The sequence below is a fragment of the Glycine soja genome, chromosome 18, assembly GCF_004193775.1.
Source record: "Glycine soja cultivar W05 chromosome 18, ASM419377v2, whole genome shotgun sequence".
Taxonomy (NCBI): Eukaryota; Viridiplantae; Streptophyta; class Magnoliopsida; order Fabales; family Fabaceae; genus Glycine; species Glycine soja.
Genome location: NC_041019.1, coordinates 45,966,232 through 45,986,632, shown reverse-complemented (window position 1 = coordinate 45,986,632; position 20,401 = coordinate 45,966,232). Strand labels below are relative to the sequence as shown.

General features: G+C 35.0%; 1 protein-coding gene and 1 long non-coding RNA gene across 2 annotated transcripts; both read left to right on the top strand.

Annotated features, from left to right (window-relative positions):
• The first annotated feature begins 618 nt into the window (after positions 1–618).
• Positions 619–1,694, top strand: LOC114395387. The gene is made up of 2 exons (XR_003663012.1): positions 619–988; positions 1,404–1,694. It is a non-coding gene; the product is annotated as an uncharacterized LOC114395387 (long non-coding RNA).
• Positions 1,695–12,363: 10,669 nt separating this feature from the next.
• Positions 12,364–12,669, top strand: LOC114397312 (putative lipid-transfer protein DIR1). Its single transcript, XM_028359382.1, has one exon. The coding sequence runs from the start codon at positions 12,364–12,366 to the stop codon at positions 12,667–12,669; it is 306 nt and encodes a 101-aa protein (XP_028215183.1).
• Positions 12,670–20,401: the final 7,732 nt, after the last annotated feature.

Below are 20,401 nucleotides of genomic sequence, written 5' to 3'. Positions count from 1 at the left end.
TTATTTTAGATTGTTATTTGCTACCTTATCTATTAGAAGTTGTAATTAAGAGACCAAGTGAATAATTGAGCCTAGATTCTTCCTTTACTCAATTACAATTAAAAATAAAAATAAATGAAAGGAAGATAAGTTTTACTTCATTATTATTCAGTTTTTTGGCATTATTATAAAAAAAAACGCCTAAGGAAAATAATGCAAAACAGAGAACCTTTGTCTAATAAAGCCATGATAATAAAATCTTTATTCTTCATTTTTTGGCATTATTATCAAACAGAAAGCGAAACACCCAATAAACATAATGCAAACTGGGAACTTCCTTGTCCGAATAGTACAGTCACGATGATCAAATTCAAGGTAGGCCATTAGTACCATGAACCATTTTGTTAAATTATTACCAAGTAATGGGCCAGTGTAACTTGTTATGTTTTGATTTCTTTCTTACTCTAATAAGTACATCCATCTCGTGAACTTGAATTTGGATCTTTCTACCGACTGCACTCACATGACACAACTTAGTGCAATAGTGAGTCAACGTGAAACTACAGCGGCTATAAAAAATGAAAATAATTATTAATTCCACCAACATTAGAAAACCACTATAAATTAAGTTTGTTGGGGAAACATAGTGTAGACAAGACCAAACAAAACTTGGCACCAGGTTAATTAAGGAGAGGGTATAGTATGGCCCAGTCTAGTGGCAAAACTTTGGTGCAGTGGTTGGTAGCAGCATTGCTCATTGCCTTGTTGGGTGGTGCACAAGCTGTTGCAATATGTAACATAGACTCAAGTCAATTAAACTTGTGTCGTGCTGCAGTTACTGGTCAAAACCCTCCACCACCGGATGAGAAATGTTGTGCAGTTATTCGCCAAGCCAATTTGCGTTGCCTCTGCAGTTACAAGTCTATCCTACCTTCATTCGGAATAAACCCCAAAAATGCTTTGGCCTTGCCTGGTAAATGTGGTCTGCAATCACCTCCTAATTGTTGAGGTAATCATTTTTAGCTTCAATACACTTTGAACATATTAATTACTTTCAGGGTGATTATGGAGAAGTTATTAAATGGTCCTGGACTACCACTTGTCTATGATATCGATTAATCTCTATGTAACATGTATTTAAATTTTTAATTTAAGAGAAAAGAATTATTAACACTTAATTAAACATCTTTAATATATATATATATATATATATATATATATAGACCAAGTTGAACAATTCGGAGTATAACGTACTCAAACTCATTTTCTACATGCATTGGTTCTAGTTTCTTAAACCCGGACCTGCCAAAAGTCCTTTCAAGCAGGGTCGTGTTAGTGAGACAAGACTCATATATGAACACCCCTAATTACTTTTTGCAGTTTTGCTTATATTAATTTGACAAGATAATGTTTCATTTTTGCAGTGTAGTGAGGCAATCAATGATGGTCACGGACTCATGGTCATTACAAGCACCTTAGTGTTCAATATTGCTTTCGGGTGTTTCATTAACACTGAAGATAAATTTTAAGACAACATTTGATACCCCTCGAACAACGGTGCAGTTTATTTTAATCAGTGTGTCATGTCCAAAAGTTTGCTAGCAGATGTGTATTAGTGTTTGATGTGTACAAGAATACAAGATATCATTACTCTTTTCCCTCCATGCCCACACTTTTAATTTGCTTAATAAAATGTCTGGTTTATGGACTCTGAACTCAGTGGTCTCCTTCACAATAATAATTAATGAATAGTATATAGATAGTAGTGGTCTCCGATCTTCACAACATTTCTCAATTATGGTCTCCTTCACAATATTAGTTTCTCCATTAGTATGTTTAAATTTGAGTTAGATTAAAATTGATAAATTAAATACTAATTTAAAAATTAATTAGGACGACCTACATGCAAATTATTTTTTATTTTTAATTTATTACTTTGTTTGTATAAAGCTTTACTATATAAATTGTGATATTTTGGACATGCATCATTTTAATTGGAATTTTATTTGATTTAAGTGAAAATATTATTCATTTATAGAATTGATATTTATAAAATGTTAAAATTTAAATTAGTAAAAAATATAATGAAAATAAATTTAGGTTGGAAATGAACCAATTTTGTATTGATATATGACATGATTCATATGAGAAAATAACACCAGGAAACATCTAAATTATTGCATCTAAGTTTTGTCCATAATAACAATAACTAATAATAGAATGACTTAATAATATTTTATGAATGATTTAGTTTGATTTAAATTTTGATTTGATTTAATTACTTGTTAATTTATCTAACAATTATATGACTGGAGCTATCCCCGTGTTTTGGATGAGTAAGCAAAAATTAAGCATTATTGATCTATCCAACAACAGTTTCTCAGGTAGAATTCCAACTTCAATATGCTCTCTGCCTTCTCTTTCTATCCTAGAATTCAGCAACAATAACCTCTTGGCAGATTTGTCTACAACCTTTAAAAATTGTACTCGTCTGCAAACTCTTTCTTTGGGAAACAATATGTTTTTTGGGTCTATGCCAAAAGAGATCAACAAAAACCTTCCTTTACTTTTAGAGTTACTGTTAAGAGGTAACACACTAACAGGAAGCATTCCTGAAGAATTATGTCATCTACCTTTTCTCCATTTGTTGGATCTGTCAGAAAATAACCTATCAGGATCTATACCAAAATGTTTGGGTGATTTGCATAGTTTCAAACAGTCGCAAACTTAATTCATTAATTCAATGAAACCATTTATTGTTTTTCCCTCTTTATCATACATGAGGCATATTGAGTTGATCCTGAAAGGAAGAATAATTGAATACATGAACCGAATCGCCATGCATTTCACCATTGATCTTTCTAATAATGATCTTTGTGGAAAGATACCGGACAAGTTAACAGAGCTAATTCACTTGGGTACCCTGAATTTGTCGTGGAACAAGTTAATGGGAAACATATCGAACAACATTGGATTATTAATAGATTTAGAAAGTCTCGACCTTTCACACAACTTTCTTTCTGGTTCAATTCCTCCTAGCATGGTTTCCATCACTTTCTTGAGCTATTTCAACTTGGCATACAATAACCTCTCTAGTCAAATTCCAGTTGCTAATCAGTTCGGCACCTTTGATCCATCAATTTATGTAGGCAACCCTCAACTTTGTGGAAATTCGATGCCAACTAACTGCTCATTATGGTTGCCTGGAAATGGAGGAGAGCAAGGAACAAAACATGAAGAAGATAATGATAAGACTGAAAAGTTGGGGTTATATGGAAGCATAACTCTTGGGTACATTACAGGCTTCTGGTTAGTCTGTGGCAGCTTGGTGTTGAATAGGTCGTGGAGACATGCATATTTTAAGCTTGTGTTTGACCTTAGAGATAAGCTTCTAGTTTTGACTGGTGTTAATTTGGCATGCACAACACGCTGGTTTGGACTAGAAAGAAACTGAGACCACTGGAGAAAAGGAAGACAGCAACAATAACCTGATACTTATCCTATTCCAATGAATAAATGAGGTAGATCACAGACATGCAGCTATTGTTATGAGCAAAGATTCTGCTCTATGGTTCCTAGAATTCGAGGACTAGGGGACCTCCAGAAAAGGGGATTAAAGAGAGGAAATTATTGATTTCATTGCTTGCATTCCTTTAAATTTTGATTCATATATATAGGCACTGAAATGCTTAGTTAGTTATTCTATTTCCTCTGCAGGGCCTAAGGTGTACGAAAGGAAATAACAAAATGGTAGTGGAGCATGATTCCTTGCAGACAACGGGATCTTCTTCGACCAATGAGGGGCTGTCAGCTCAGCGCTTGTTATTGGCACTGGTCACGTGATCCTCCTGGTAGTGCGGCCTGCATATTCTCCTTTTGGTTAGTGGCCGTCTCCACCTTGTCTGCTGCTATTTCTTCTTTGCTTTGCTGCTCCATAACCTTTCCTGCTGCTTGCAATTGTGCCTCATGTGTTTTGTTCATAACATTCACATGCCCTTCAAAAACACCTTGTCCTCACGGTGTTGGGATCTTAAATCCAGACTGCGAAACAACATGGTGGCACAGTTCAAAAACAAAATAGCTAAAACACGAGGTGAGTTTAGAAAAAAAAGAAAAATAACACGTGAGTGAGAGTTGGGCCAGGGTGAATTGGGCTTGCTATGGGAAAGATGGAGGTGTAATAAAAAAGAAAAGTGGGCAATAATAAAAAAAACAAGCTAAAACAACGGGGGTGGATATAGAAAGAAGAAAGGTACATGAATGAAGTTGCTAGGCTGGTTGGGGCCTAACAATGATAATCCTCTAGGGTTACCAACCTCGTAAAGGTGCGTGGGTTGGGTGGTGACCGGCGGTGCAAAGCATCGATCCTATCCCTGTGCCTTTTCTCTGCTAGGTTATGGCTCGTGGAAACACCAGCAACTCTAACTGCTGCTCCAATTGGTGCAAGCCACGAAGGGAACTCACCAAATTGAAGAGATACTGCTGTTGCATGGTCAGAAGAAGAAGCAACAAGAGGGAGCGAGAGTTGTGAATAGAGGTTTGCACGGGCAGACCTTGACAGTTGAACATCACTATCCACAAGGCGCAAACCCACGCCGATCGTGCTCGTGGTGGAGGGCGGTGGTTTCAAAGGTGGTAGTGGAGGTGACGGCAGCAGATACAGTGGTCGAAGGAGAGAGGCAAGTGAATATCTATTAGTGGCGCGGGGGCCGAATGCGTTAGTAGCACCGCTATGCCAGATGACGCTGCCATAGGGGACCGTGTTGCAGTGGCGGTGGCGGTGGCGGTAGTGTTGGTGGTCAATGCGAAACACCTCTGGCAAAACCACTGGCACCGCCACGTGTCGTCACTAGAGGGGGCTGCTTGGCCAAGAACTCCGACGCCGATACGGGTCGCGACGACAACCACACCGCTTGCGCCGCACCGTGTGTTATGGGCAGAGGGGGAACCTCTGAAGACAACTCCGACGAACCCACAGAGACAAGTTCCTCCATGGTGTCACTGGGAACTTCCTTGTCGACGTGGTGACTGTTGATTGATGATGAAGATGGGATCGGGATATGCCGTTTTAGAAGAATGGCATCGAGTTTGGAGACTATGGAATCGAGAGTCACGATGGAATGGAGTTGAGCGGCAACGAGGTTGGCAATGAGAGCTTCGAGACGGTCCAAGCACTCGGAGGAGAGTTTGTCGTCCGCCATCGGAGCTAAATGAAAGCACCAAATTGTTATGAACAGAGATTCTGCTCTATGGTTTCTAGAATTCGAGAACTAGGGGACCTCTAGAAAAGGGGATTAAAGAGAGGAAATTACTGATTTCATTGCTTGCATTCCTTTACAATTTGATTCATATATATAGGCACTGAAATGCTTAGTTAGTTATTCTATTTCCTCTGCAGGGCCTAAGGTGTACGAAAGGAAATAACAGAATGGTAGTGGAGCATGATTCCTTGCAGACAACAGGATCTCCTTCGACCAATAAGGGGCTGCCAGCTCAGCGCTTGTTATTGGCACTGGTCACATGATCCTTCTGGTAGTGCGGCCTACATATTCTCCTTTTGGTTAGTGGTTGTCTCTACCTTGTCTGCTGCTATTTCTTCTTTGCTCTGCTGCTCCATAACCTTCCTTGTTGTTGGTGCTGCTTGCAATGGTGCCTCATGTGTTTTGTTCATAACAGTTATCATATTTGTTTCTTGTTTATGTTGTTTGGTTTTGGAAGTCGATTGTGATTATACTTTTGTTGTGTATGTTGCTTGAATCATTCATGTTGTTGGAAGATAAATTGTTGGGAATGGAATTACTATTGCTTTTTCTTTAGTGGTTTTACTTGATAATACACATTTATGTTAATATATACGCATGTGATTTGGGAAATTATTTACAATTTACAAATTAGTTAGTAACACTATGCACGAATGCCCGGGTGTCATAAATAATAAAAGTTATATGAATTTTAGACATGTATACAACAATTAGCAAATAAGATTTGAGATAGAATTGTTAGATAAATATACTTACAATTGTGGCACAAGATAGATTGTTTAAAATTATTAAATTCATGTGCAAGATGACGCTATAGCAAAAGACATATAACAACATATAATAATAATAATAAAAGAATCCCAAGCTTGCCAATTTACTGTTAATGAGTATTCAATAGCAGCATAAAATGGTAATAAATTAAAGAGGATCAGAATACAATAATAATAAATCAGAGCCTAATTCTAAACCAAGTTAAGCCTATTAGGAGTTAGGACCATCACACAAAGCATCAGCCCATGCCCAAACCCAATCCTAAGCTTCCAACATTGGACTAATGTTGATAAGTCTGACAAAACAGAGAACTGCTTGTTTCTTTTGTTCATAATTTGGAGGGTATCAAAGATAATCAAAATCCATGAGTAAATTATCTTCCATTTCTCCCCATGTCTTTAGGCATATAATTGATTTCTATTTTGATTTTCTTTTCATGGCTCAGCCTACCTATTTCTTTCTTTACTTCTTACCTAGGCCTACTCATAAAACCATAAACCAAAGCATAACTGAACTGCACTAAACCATTAATAGCTGAACTATTTATAAACAAAGCTGCACGAAACTATTCTTGTATCAAAACAATTCACTAATTGAACCAGTGTAAGAACATTATACAGTGAACCACTGAACCTTAACTTCTTTGCTAAGATGAGTGAGAGTTGTCAGGGGAGGTGTCTCTTTGGTCAGTATAAGATTAAGATAAGATGAGTGCAGCTGAATTTTGTTGAGAGAGGGTCACCTCGGCCCTTGTTCTAATATGAAATCTGATTCGGTATGTTTTGGTCTCTTTTACTTTTTTTCTTGTCCCTGTTTTCTCATACAATTTAATAAATTTACAAATCCTTTTATCCTCAACACTTTATTGTGTTAGCCTTGTTATTGTTAGTGTTAGTCATGGCATTATAATCACAGTTGTAGCCTACGTGGCAAAGTCAGTTACTCTCACACTATGAATAAATACCAAGAATGTGAGAGAATTGAATCATGGAAATCATTTCTACCAAAATCAAATATGATTTTTCTCTCTATTCTCTATTCTATTAACATTTATTTGACAAAGTACAAAGTTTCCAGTAAAACATAAAACACAAAAACATAAGTTTCTTATATTTTTATTATGTTTTCTAGTTAAATAATAACAGATGTAAAGAATTCTATGACAGAATAATTTTGTTATGTATTTCATGTTTTGCTAAGGCATAAACATATACAAGAGAGTTACAACAGAATTTCCTAAGATTGAGCTATATAGATTGATTCTCCAAATAAAACTCCTCATATTACGTCTAGACTTTACAAATTGATTTACCTGATCCCAGGCTAATAATACGATATAATAATTGCATATAATTACAAACAGATTTTGTTATCTCATCATGATCTCATTACCCCCCCCCCCCCCTCAAGTTGGAGCATGTAAATTACATAACCCCAACTTGCACAACAAAGAGGTGAACTGAGTGGGACCAAGAGCCTTAGTAAAAATATCAACTAATTGTGCATGTGTAGGAACATAAGTAGGTACAATATTGCGAGTGAGATACTCGTCGTGAATGAAGTGGCAGTCAACTTTAATGTGCTTGGTGCACTCATGAAAAATCGGGTTCTTGACAATATGAAGCGCTGCTTGACTATCACAATGAAGTCGCATAGGCTGAGAATGAAAGATACCAAGACTATGGAGAAGACCTTTTAACCATTTCAATTCTCCTGTTACAACTGCCATGGATCGATACTTAGCCTCAGCAAATGAGCAAGATACTATTTGTTGTTTCTTAGTTTTCCATGAAATTGGAGAAGATCCAAGTAGAACAAACCATCCGATAAGGGACCTACAAGTTAAAAGACATCCAGCCCAATCAGAGTCTCACCAACCAGATAGTTGCAGGTCACAATCCTTACGCAACAAAGCACCCTGTCCTGGATTCCCTTTCAGGTATCAAACAACACGGAGAGCAGCCAACCAGTGGGCCTCTTTAGGCGCCTACATAAATTAATACAACACATGCACACAGTATGAAAGCTCGGGTCTATTAAAATAGAGGTAAATGAGACAACCTACTAATCGCCTATATTGATCAAGATGAGGAAAAGGCAATTCTGTTGCAAGTGCCAAACAATCATTCTGTTTAATTGGCACCTTTGATGGCTTAGCTCCCAGAAGTCCAACTTTGGCTATAATGTCCAAAGCATATTTGCGTTGACAAAGAAAGATACCCGTGGAAGATCGCGCCACTACAACACCTAAGAAATATTTGAAGATCCCTAAGTCTTTCATGTGAAAGCAATTGTGTAAATAGGCTTTAAATTCAGTGATAGCTTCATAATTATCACCCGAAATGATTAGGTCATCAGCATACACCAACACTACAATATGTACCCCCGGTCTTTGCAAGACGAAAAGAGAATAATCAGAAATAGATTGCTGAAATCCGTAGTGTTTTAGTGCAGCGGATAGCTTGGCAAACCAATAACGAGGCGCATGTTTGAGTCTATATAAGGACTTGTTAAGTTTACACACCATGCCATAATGCTGAGGAAGAAAGCCAAGAGGGCGGCTTCATGTACACAACCTCCTCAAGGTCCCTGTGTAAGAATGCATTGTGCATATTCATCTGATGTAATTCCTAAGCTCGTGTGCCTGTTACGGCTAACAATGTGCGTACCGTTACCATTTTTACAACGGGTGCAAAATTCTCTGTGTAATTGATTCCCTCCTTTTGATGATTGCCAAGAATTACTAACCGTGCTTTGAACTGCTCTACACTTCCATCATATTTATGCTTTATTTTGTACACCCACTTGCAACCAAGTGCTTTCTTTCCTAGAGGTAATTGTGTGGCTGTCCAAGTTCCATTGGTCTCAAATGCATGTATCTCACTTTTCATTGCATCTCTCCACTGATTGTCTTTCATCGCGTCAATATAAGTGACAGGCTCCTTTTCCTGTGAAATGGATGCAAGAAAAGTCCGATGTGCAAGAGAAAAATGATCATAATTCACATAATCAGTTATGGGATAGGGTGCACCTGAGTCTACCTTTGGAGAGGGTGAACAGTTGGATGAGCTCAATCTTTTGGTGGTATTTGCCACATAATCTTGCAATCGAGTAGAAGTTTGTTTGGTTCTATGTCTTCTACCCAATAATGGCTTAGTTGGTGATATAAATGGAAACACTATATCTTGTGTGTCCATATTTTATAGAGTAACACCTTGTTCATCGAATCCCGCATCTGGCTCACCCCTTCTATCATCCATTATCATATCACCACTTTCTTTAGTACCTCCTATGTGATCTGTTTCTTCTACACCATCAGTCACATCATCAACAATTTCTTCACAACTCCAATTTTTAGGAGGAACATCTTTTCTGGTAGTAACATCAATAGAAAAAGGATACTTGATCTCAACGAATACAACATCTTGAGAGACAAAAATCTCTTTTGTTTCTAAGTCAAACAGCTTCCAGCCTTTCTTGTCATATGGGTAGCTTACTCCTACTTGCAAATTTATCACCATTCCTTCTTTGATTATGGGTGTAATATAAGGAGCCAAATATTCTCAAATGTTCATATGTAGGTTGTTGCCCACGTAGCATCTCATATGGAGTTTTTCCATTCAAAACAGTGGAAGGAGTTCAGTTAATCAAATATGTTGCAGTTAAATACATTCCCCCCAGAACTTAATAGGAAGATTACCTTGAAATCGCAGTGCTCGAGCCACATTCAAATGTCTATGTTTTCGTTCCACTCTCCCATTTTGTTGGGGTATTCCGATGCAAGATGTCTGAAAAATTATTCCACGATCAAGAAAATACCTTTTCATGCATGTGAATTCTGTCTCATTATCACTTATGAATATTTTGACTTCTTTATGAAACTGCCTCTTAAGCAGAGCAAAAAAATTGTGAAGCATTTTCGATACTTCTCATTTATCAGCTAATAGGTATACCCATACAGCACGTGAATAATCATCAACTATTGTCAGAAAATAAAAAGCACAACAAGTAGAAGGAGTTCTATATGGTACCCATAAATCACAATGACTAATTCAAATGCACTACTAGTTTTATGTTCACTCAAAGGAAACTTCTTTCTAGTCTGTTTGGCTCTAAAACAGACTTCATATTTTTTATTCACTAAATTGCTATCTTTGTGTTTTCTAACCTCAAGAATTAACTGGGTGATATTCAAGGAAGGATGTCCCAACCGTTTGTGCCACAAGTTCATGGAATACAAACCATCAGTTTGTGTAAGCTCTCATATTTCGAACTCCTTTGAAGAAATAGAGCTCATCCCTCCGTTCACCTGCTCCAATCAACATCCTTGAAATATGGTCCTACACATCACATAACTTATCAATGAATTGAACAACACATTTCAATTCATCCATCATCTGTGAAACAGATATCAGATTGCAATTCAATTTAGGCATATAGAGAACATTAGTAAGTTTTAAGCCTCCATCTAGCACCACGCTTCCTTATTTAGTCGTTGTTGTATGTTGTCCATTAGGAAGTTCAACTAGACAATTTTGAATATCTCGCAGTTCATGCATATGATTCAGGTTTCCAGTCATGTGGTTGGAAGCCCCTGTGTCAATTATCCATGTATTGGTATCACGCTCACCTACCATCTTGTCATTAGAGTTTGTTTTATGAGCATTTAGTAATTCTACCAGCGTCTGCCGCTGCTTTATAGTAAGCCCAGTCAAATCTAAACTGTCTCTTTCTGAGCATTTACATAGATCCCGGTGTCTGCACTTGTTCCACCACTGTGCACAACATTTGCACACATTGTTCCTCCTTTTCCTCATCCAATTCTCGGGTTGTCGTTGGAATTTAATTCATACGATGATGAAGTCTTCTTCACCATCTTATGTTCTTCTTGCTTATGAGACTTATTCTTAGGAGCCTTCTCTTCATGATGACTCATTGCCACTAAATTTCAAACAAAACCTATTGGCTCTGCTACCATAAAGGATTCTATGATAGAATAATTTTGTTTTGTATTTCATGTTTTGCTAAGGCATAAATATATACAAGAAAGTTACAACAAAATCTCCTAAGATTGAGCTATATAGATTGATTCTCCAAATAAAACTCCTAAGATTACGTCTAAACTAAACAAATTAATTTACATGATCACAGACTAATAATACGGGATAATAATTGAACATAATTACACATAGATTCTCTTATCTCATTAAGATGAATCTCAAGCATAAACAATTAAGAAAGAAGAAAATAAAAAAGAAATTCCCCTAACTAATAAAGCGTCAAAGTAACCTAGCTTGAACCTGTTATTGGCCTTATGATTCACATTTATCTTGACTATTTGGCTAAAATAAAAGTTATTGATGAAGTTATACCATTTTAGTTCAATTTTTTAAAATAGAACCGGCTCGTTGAACTTATAAAAGACCGGTTCAGTTCGGTTCTTCAGAATATTTTTCCAGCTCAGTTCAATTTTGTTTGTCTAACCAAACCATGAACTACCTTAATCTTACCTTGGCATGGTTGATCATGTCAATTATTATATGCACAAGAAAAACACTTCTTTTTTTGTTACATGAAACTAATTAATTTTTCATATCACACGTAATAAAAAAAACTCAATGATTAAAATAACTCTTAGTATATCTTGCATTTTTCCATGAATTAAATTAAAATATCACTTAATCAATCATAATTGATATTAATAAAGTTTAAGTTAAATTACTCGTTCTCTTAACTTTTGTTTAGGTCGCAATTTGGTACCTTGTATATAAAAGTTGTAATTAAGAGTCTAAGTGATTAATTTAGTCTAGATTCTTTTTTTACTCAATTAGAATTTAAAATATAAATGGAAGGGAGATAAGTTTTACTTCATTATTATTCAGTTTTTTGGCATTATTATCAAACAAAACAAAACGCCCTAAGGAAAATAATGCAAAACAGGGAAATTCTGTCTAATAAAGCCATGACGATAAAATCTTGATTCTTCATTTTTTGGCATTATTATCATACAAAAAACAAAACGCCTAAGGAACATAATGCAAAACAGGGAACTTCAATTTTTGTTAAATATTATTACCAAGTAATGGGCCACTGTAATTTGTTGTGTTATGATGACTTTCTCTACTCTAATAAGTACATCCATGTGAACTTGAATTTGGATCTTCTACCGACAGCACTCACACGGCACGACTTAGTGCAATAGAGAGTCAACGCGAAACTACACAGGCTTAAAAAAATGCAAATAATTATTAATTCCACAACCATTCAAAAAACACTATAAATAACTTTGTTGGTGAAACATAGTAGACCAGACCAAACAAAACACTGCACCTGGTTAAGGATAGAGTATAGCATGGCACAGTCTAGTTGCAAAACTTTGGTGCAGTGGTTGGTAGCAGCATTGCTCATTGCCTTGTTGGGTGGTGCACAAGCTGTTGCAATATGTAACATAGACTCAAGTCAATTAAACTTGTGTCGTGCTGCAGTTACTGGTCAAAACCCTCCACCACCGGATGAGAAATGTTGTGCAGTTGTTCGCCAAGCCAATTTGCGTTGCCTCTGCAGTTACAAGTCTACCCTACCTTCATTTGGAATAAACCCCAAAAATGCTTTGGCCTTGCCTGGTAAATGTGGTCTGCAATGGCCTCCTAATTGTTGAGGTAATCATTTTTAGCTTCAATACACTTTGAACATATTAATTACTTTCAGGGGTGTTTATGAAGAAGTTATTAAATGGTCGTGGACTACCACTTTTCTTTGATATCGATTAATCTTTATGTAACATGTATATATATAGACTAAGTTGAACAATTCGGAGCATAACTCAAACTCATTTTCTACATGCATTGGTTCTAGTTTCTTAAACCCGGACCTGCCAAAAGTCCTTTCAAGCAGGGTTGTGTTAGTGAGACAAGACTCATGTGAACACCCCTAATTACTTTTGCAGTTTTGATTATATTAATTTTACGAGATAATGTTTCATTTTTACAGTGTAGTGAAGCAGTCAATGAAGGTCACGGACTCATGGTCATTACAAGCACCTTAGTCTTCAATATTGCTTTCAGGTGTTTCATTAACACTGAAGATAAATTTTAAGACAGCATTTGATACCTCTCGAATAACGGTGCAGTTTATTTTAATCAGTATGTAATGTCCAAAAGTTTGCTAGCAGATGTGTACGTGTATTAGTGTTTGATGTTGCAGAGGTATTTGAAGATATCATTACTCTTTTCCCTCTATATGTCTAAACCTGTAATATGTATAATAAAATGTCTGGTTTTTGGACTCTGATTCAGTGGAAAATAAATAAATGAGACAGCCAGTATATACACGAGACAGAATACTTTAAAGAAAAAAAAAGCTAATGAATGATTTTATTAAAAAACGTTCTAAGCACAAGTAGTGCCCGAACAATAACAAGTAAAAAAGTATACAAATGTGCATGTGTAAAACTTAAATATTCATTAGATTAATAATAGAAAACCAATAAGATCTTAAAATATATGATTTTCATAAATAATAGATACACAGTGCGTATCTTTCTTTCTAGTGAGACTTTTCTCCAGTGTACTTTGATTTCTTGGAAGATGAGAAAAACAAGATTTCGTTTCCTTGATTATTTTTTCTATCTCTCTATGTTTGTGATGGCTAGGGATTAAAGAGAACATTTTTCTGTTAGGAAGAAGACTTTGTCTCACATTAGTGGGTATTAACCCTTTTATAACCACTACTTCCATCAAGTAGCAGTTATCTTTAAAAACTTCTCTTATTTACCCTAATTATAATTTAGTGCTTAATTATTAATTATTTATTTATTAGTCTCTACATAAGTCACATGCCTCTCACATTAGACATTAATTCTAAAATTCTCCCACTTGACTCATGTGACATTACCAAACATTATGGACTAAATAAATAAATAGATTAATGAATAAATCTTTCTATACATTGGGCACATCATAATTTCATGATTAAGAATAGAAACCAATTCAAGTCATGATAGTTGTACATCACTTAATCGACATAGTCCCTCCCATGTACTACAAATTAGTCTTCTCCTTAATATGACCATTAGTTAAGAGTACATAATTGGCCCAACATAATGTCTTTATTCAAGACATAACTTGTTAACATTACTCTAATACAAATATGCATGCAAACATAGAGAATAGGTAATCAGAAACATATCATAAAATGAGCTTAGAGTGTGAGTAAAATCCATAAGTTAAATTACACTTAATGATCATCAATAACAATAATATTCATACTTTCAACATGTTCTATAAATGTCTTGGGCAGTAATCCCTTTGTCAAAGGGTCAGTTATCATAAGGTTTGTGCTAATATACTCTATGGACACTCTTTGTTTCTGAACTTTTTCCTTTTCAATAAAGTACTTCAATTCCATATGCTTAGCACCCTTAGAGTACTTGTCGTTCTTAGAGAAAAATACTGTTACGGAGTTATCACGATACATTTTCAGTGGCCTAGCAATATTGTCGACAATTCTAAGCCCTGAAATAAAGTTTTGCAACCAATTAACCTGAATTGTGGTCTCAAAACATACTACAAATTCAGCTTCCATGGTAGATGCAACAACAATTGATGCATACGAAATTGCTTCCATTTGTTTTCAATCCAGATCATTTCTAAGACATTGTGTGAGACTAAATTTGTCTCCTTTATGAATTGGAATGGGTGATACTAAGCACTTTTCCGTCCTAAATTTCTCTAGTACTTTATTGATATATGCTTTCTAAGACAAGCCTAACAATTCTTGTGATCTATTTTGGAATATTTGTATCCCTATCACATAGTTTGCCTCACCCATATCTTTCATTTCAAAGTTGCTAGAGAGAAACTTCTTAGTCTCATGAAGAAGACCAAGAACATTAGTTGCAAGCAAGATATCATCAACATACAGAATTAGAAAAATAACCTTACTCCCACTGACCTTCAGATATATACACCGATCAAAAGTATTTTCCTTAAATCCAAAGGAAACAATGGTATCATTAAACTTCAAATACCATTGGCGGGAAGCTTGCCTAAGACCGTATATTGATTTCTTTAATTTGCACACCATGTGTTCCTTTCCTTTAACTGAGAATCCCATTGGTTGGTCCATATAAACATCTTCCTCTAAATCTCCATTAAGAAAAGCAATTTTCACATCCATTTGATGTAGCTCCAGGTCATAATGGGCTACTAATATCATGATAATCCTGAAATAATCCTTTCATGAGACCGGTGAAAACATCTCTTTATAATCAATGTCATCTTTTTGAGTAAATCCCTTAGCAACAAGTCTAGCCTTGTAACATTCAAGGTTTTCATGAGAGTCATGTTTAGTTTTGAAGACCCACTTACAACCATTTCTCTTACAACCCTTTGGCAATTATACAAGGTCTAAAACACCATTATGTTTCATGGAATTTATCTCTTCTTTCATGGCATTTAATCATTTCTCAGAATTATAATGGCTTACAACTTGTGAAAATGAAATTGGATCATTATCATTAATGCTTAAGTATGTTTCTGATTCTTGTAGGTATACCACATAATCATTCAAAATAGTTGGTCTCCTTTCTCTTTGAGACCTCCTTAATGCTGCTTTTTGTGGTTCTTCCACAATAGATTCATTATGTATCATAGGCTCATTACTATGTTTCTCTTCTTCATTGTTGTTTGGAACAACAACTAAAGGAGCAATCACTTTACTGCCAGAGGCACAAGCTAAAGGGACTTGCACTCTAACTTCTTTAATTTCCACATCTGGTGGAACTGCACTCCCACTTATTTCACCATTTCCAATTAGCCTTGCATTTTCAGTTTCAACAATTCTCATACTATGATTATGACAATAAAACATATACCCTTTTGACTTTTCTAGATAACCAATGAAATATCCACTGATTGTTCTTGCATCCAATTTTCTTTATTGTGAATTATAAATCCTTATTTCTGCCTGGCAACCCTAAACATGCAAGTGCCTTATACTAGGTGTCCTATTTGTCCACAGTTCAAAAGGTGTCTTCGGAACTGCCTTAGTAGGAATCCTATTCAACAAATATATGGTAGTTTTCAAGTCATACATCCACAAAGGTATGGGTAAAGTTGAATTGCTTAACATGCTTCTAACCATATCCACTAATGTTCTATTACGCCTTTTTGATACACCATTTTGTTGTGGTGTACCATACATTGTGTATTGCGCACAAATGTCACATTTTTTAAGGAGTTTAGCAAATGGACCTTGGTGTTGCCCAGTTTCATTGTATCTTCCATAATATTCACCACCTTTTATCAAACCTAACAACTTTCTCCTTTATTTTCCGTAACACACCATTTTGTTGTGGTGTACTAGGCATTCAAGTAAATTTCTAAGGCATCCATTGCCTAAAATTTCTCATGTAGTAAGTAGACATAACCGTAACGTAAATAGTCATCAATAAAGCTGATAAAATATTTTTCCTTTCCGGAAGAATTAACATCAAAAGGCCCACAAATATCAGTATGCAACATTTCAAGAGGCTAAGTTCTTATTGTAGCTCCTTTCTTGGTATGTTTTGTTTTTTTTTTCCTTAATACAATCCACACAAATATTTAGATCCGTAAAATCTAGATCATGAAGAATTTCATCCTTTATTAATCTTTTCATCTTTTCTTTATAAATGTGACCTAAACGTTTATGTCACAAGAAAGCAGATCGTTCATTCACTAAACTACGTTTAGTGTCAACATTATGATGCAGAGTTAAAACGGTTTTAGCATACAAAACATCTAATTTCAAATTATATAAACCATCACAAAGAATACTAATAACTATTAATTATGAGTCTATTTGGGGTTAAATTATATAAGAATTTGTAATTTTTCTCTCCTAATTCTTTCTTTTTAAGCAAATAATTGTTAAATTAACATCATTTAAATTTGTGTGCAGAGAATATTAAAATTGATGAATTTATGATGCTTAATGAGTAAAATAAAGCCCAAAAAGCATGGATAATTAAGTAAACTAGGACTAATTAAAGAAAGCAGACTAATTAAGGAAAGGAGTGCTAATTAAGGAAAGTAGACTAATTCAGAAGTCCGCTTAGCTAAGCTAATCTGCACATATAAAAGAAGAAGAAGAGAGAAGGAAAAAACACACAGAAATTCTAAGAGAATACAATTCATTATAGAAGGCAAAGGCTAAAAGAAAGAGAAGCAAGCATTAGGAGTCATTCCTTTCCTCCATTTCCTTTCTTATCTTCTTCCCCTTTACTAAAAACCCCCTTCTTGTAATTGTAAAGCCTCCATGACAATGAGAGGCTAAACCCCCTTTGTTGGGAACTTGGCAGCCAACTACTCTTGATGTAATTTTTCTTCCTATCTATTTATGAATATTACATTTGCATTATTTTTTTCTTGTGCTTAATATTATTGTTTGTGGCTTGATCACCCATTTGCATGGTAAGTTTTAGGGGTAGCGTTGAGAAACGTTATTTTCTAACAGAACTAGGAAAGAGTATCTAAATAAAGTCATCGCTAGGAATAGGTTGATATTTGTTTAGCCTGTTATAAATCTCTATTCTTAATGCAATTTACTATTTAGGTTCTGCAAAGGGATTTGGGAGAGAAAATAGATAAATTAGTCTCTTTCATGCAAGGGACCAAAGTTAGAGTATATTAGTAGATGCAGGTGTAAATTAAAATAATTATAAATAGAGAAAAATCATTAACATTACATCAAGGAGTAGCTCTGGTAAACTAAGTTCCCAACATTCTCATCTTCTTAATTTAAACTTATATAATAATTGGCTTTTCTTTTCCTTTCTGTTATTAATTAATTAATTTAATTTCTTCTTTTTTTGATTTAATTTTCTACCAATTTAAATTATTTTTTCTCATAACCTTTTCAAATCAATTTTCTTTAACCTTTTTTATTAATAAAATATTCATCTACCTAAGTACAAACAAAGTCCCTGTGGATTCGACATTCGGAGTTCTGTTTTAACTTTACCACTTGGGATGAATTGGTGCACTTGTCAATCCATCAACAAATATTAGTACCAATGAGATTATTATGCTTAAATTAACTGAAACATCCATTACCAAAATTAAAAGAGTGTCTAGTAACATTAAGTTTAGATAATGAAACAAATTCCTAGATAAACTAGGTACATAAAGAGTTTCCTATAAATCTAAATGATGTTCAGTGTCGAGTTTTAAACGATAAGTCCTGAATGCTTCCACGGGAGCTTTCACTCTATTCTCCATAAAGACGAACTTCTCATTTGGGCTTATGGTTTGGATGGTAAGGAATCCTTGCATAGTATTAGAAACATGAGTCGTACACTTAGAATCAATCCACCATGTATTATGGAGAACTTCAGTTAAGTTTGATTTAAAACATAAATGATCATTAAGCTCACCTTTCTTTTCAAACCAAGACTTACGCTTTGGGCAATCCTTCTGGAAGTGTCCAGATTTCCCATAGAAATCTCAATTATTTCCCTTTGATACCTTCTTCTAGATTTGCAAAGAGTCATCATTGATCTTTAATGGCCTTTTGCCTTTTTCATGTTTCCTCACAAATTTCTTTCCAGCTCCTTGATTCCCTTGGTGACTTACATAATGAACTAGGTGACTTCCTTGATTCTTAAGCCTTGTTTCTTCCTTAACTAACATACTGTGCAATTCATGCACATTCCATTTATCTTTCATGTTATTATATTTGGAACGGTTCATACTCAAACGAGACAAGGAAGTTCTCATTCATAGTCATTCCCAAGGTCTTAAGTCTTGCTGCAATGTTTGTCATCTCAATGACATGTTTATGCATAGTAAATAAACCATCAAACTTCATGGTAATTAGTGTACTCATTAATGTCCCAGCAAGAGACTTATCAATTGTTTGAAAGCGCTCTCCCACTAACCCCATAAACTCTTTAGCACTATCGGTCTTAGGGAGAGTTATCTTAATACTGTTTGCAATAGTCATTATCATGAACATTAGGTTGAGTCTGCTAGATTTTTCTCAATCTTTATAATGGACTTTCTTTTCATTACTACTAGCATCAGTAATAGTAGCATGCTTCTCTTCCAATATAGCAAGATCAAAATTCAATACACCAAGGTGAAATTGGACTTGCTCATTCCAGTCAGAGAAGTTAAGCCCATAAAATATTGACATTGATGATACATGTGAATTCAGTGAATTGAGAACATGTACTACATAATAAATTCACATAAGGGTTTTGAGACATAAAACGCATGTCATACATATAATTCATTTAGATAAGGATCAATGTATATTGATGCTCTCCTTTGGCTGATACACCAACAGACAACATACAAACATGATGATGCTAATAAAACTCTTAACATTATTTGGCAATTAAATATGCATCAATTAGTAGTACCTATTACCTTTGGGTATATAAATAAACTAATGGTACACACAAATTACCTACAATTATATTCATTGATTATAAGAACAATTAATCAACCTTTGGGTGATCCATAAATGTCTTATAACAATGAATTTCAATTACTCATAAACCAATAATCATATAATTTAGCATCCATTATTCTATGAGTAATTGAAGTAATCATTAATTTGAAATTAAATAACCTTATAGATTTGGTCACTTTGGTGACTAACAAATCCATCATACACTTAATTTCAATCAAATATATGGTCTGCACATACTTATTGTTATTAACAATTCATAGTCATTTTATTAATTTCATTCGAGACCATAAAATAATATTCACATTTATGAGAAATTGAAGTAATCATTAATTTGGAATTAAATAACCCTGTAGATTTGGCCACTTTGGTAACTAACAAATTCATCATACACTTAATTCCAATCAAATATACGGCCTCGACATACTTATTGCTATTAGCAATTCATAGTCATTTTATTAATTTCATTCCAGACCATAAAATAATATTCACATTTTTTTGTATTCAAACAAATATATATATATATATATATATATATATATATATATATATATAGCATATACATATTTAATGCTATTGAATTGGTGCACCCTGCAATTTATTGAAACTATCATTTTACCCTTCATTAAAAAAGTTTAAAACATTTAAATAGTTTTCTTCTCCTCTCCCGGAATCACTCAGCCACTTCTTCTTGCTTCTGCTTTTCTTCCTTTGCTTACCTCTTCCGTGAGCCTTCTCCTCCACCGTGAGCCTAGCTGCTGCTTCTTTCGGTTGGACGCCATTTCCGTTCGAGGTAGGTGTCCCTAATCTTCCCTTTGCTTTTATTATGCACTGTAGTTGTAGCATTTAGGGTAGGTTAGAAGAACCTTAGGTTAGCGGAACCTTAGGGTAGAAGACGAGAGCAGGAGACGCCGGAAAAAATGGGGAAATGGCTG

Excerpts from the sequence above, each read along its gene's own strand:
- LOC114397312 (XM_028359382.1), top strand. The coding sequence starts at position 12,364 with ATGGCACAGTCTAGTTGCAAAACTTTGGTGCAGTGGTTGGTAGCAGCA.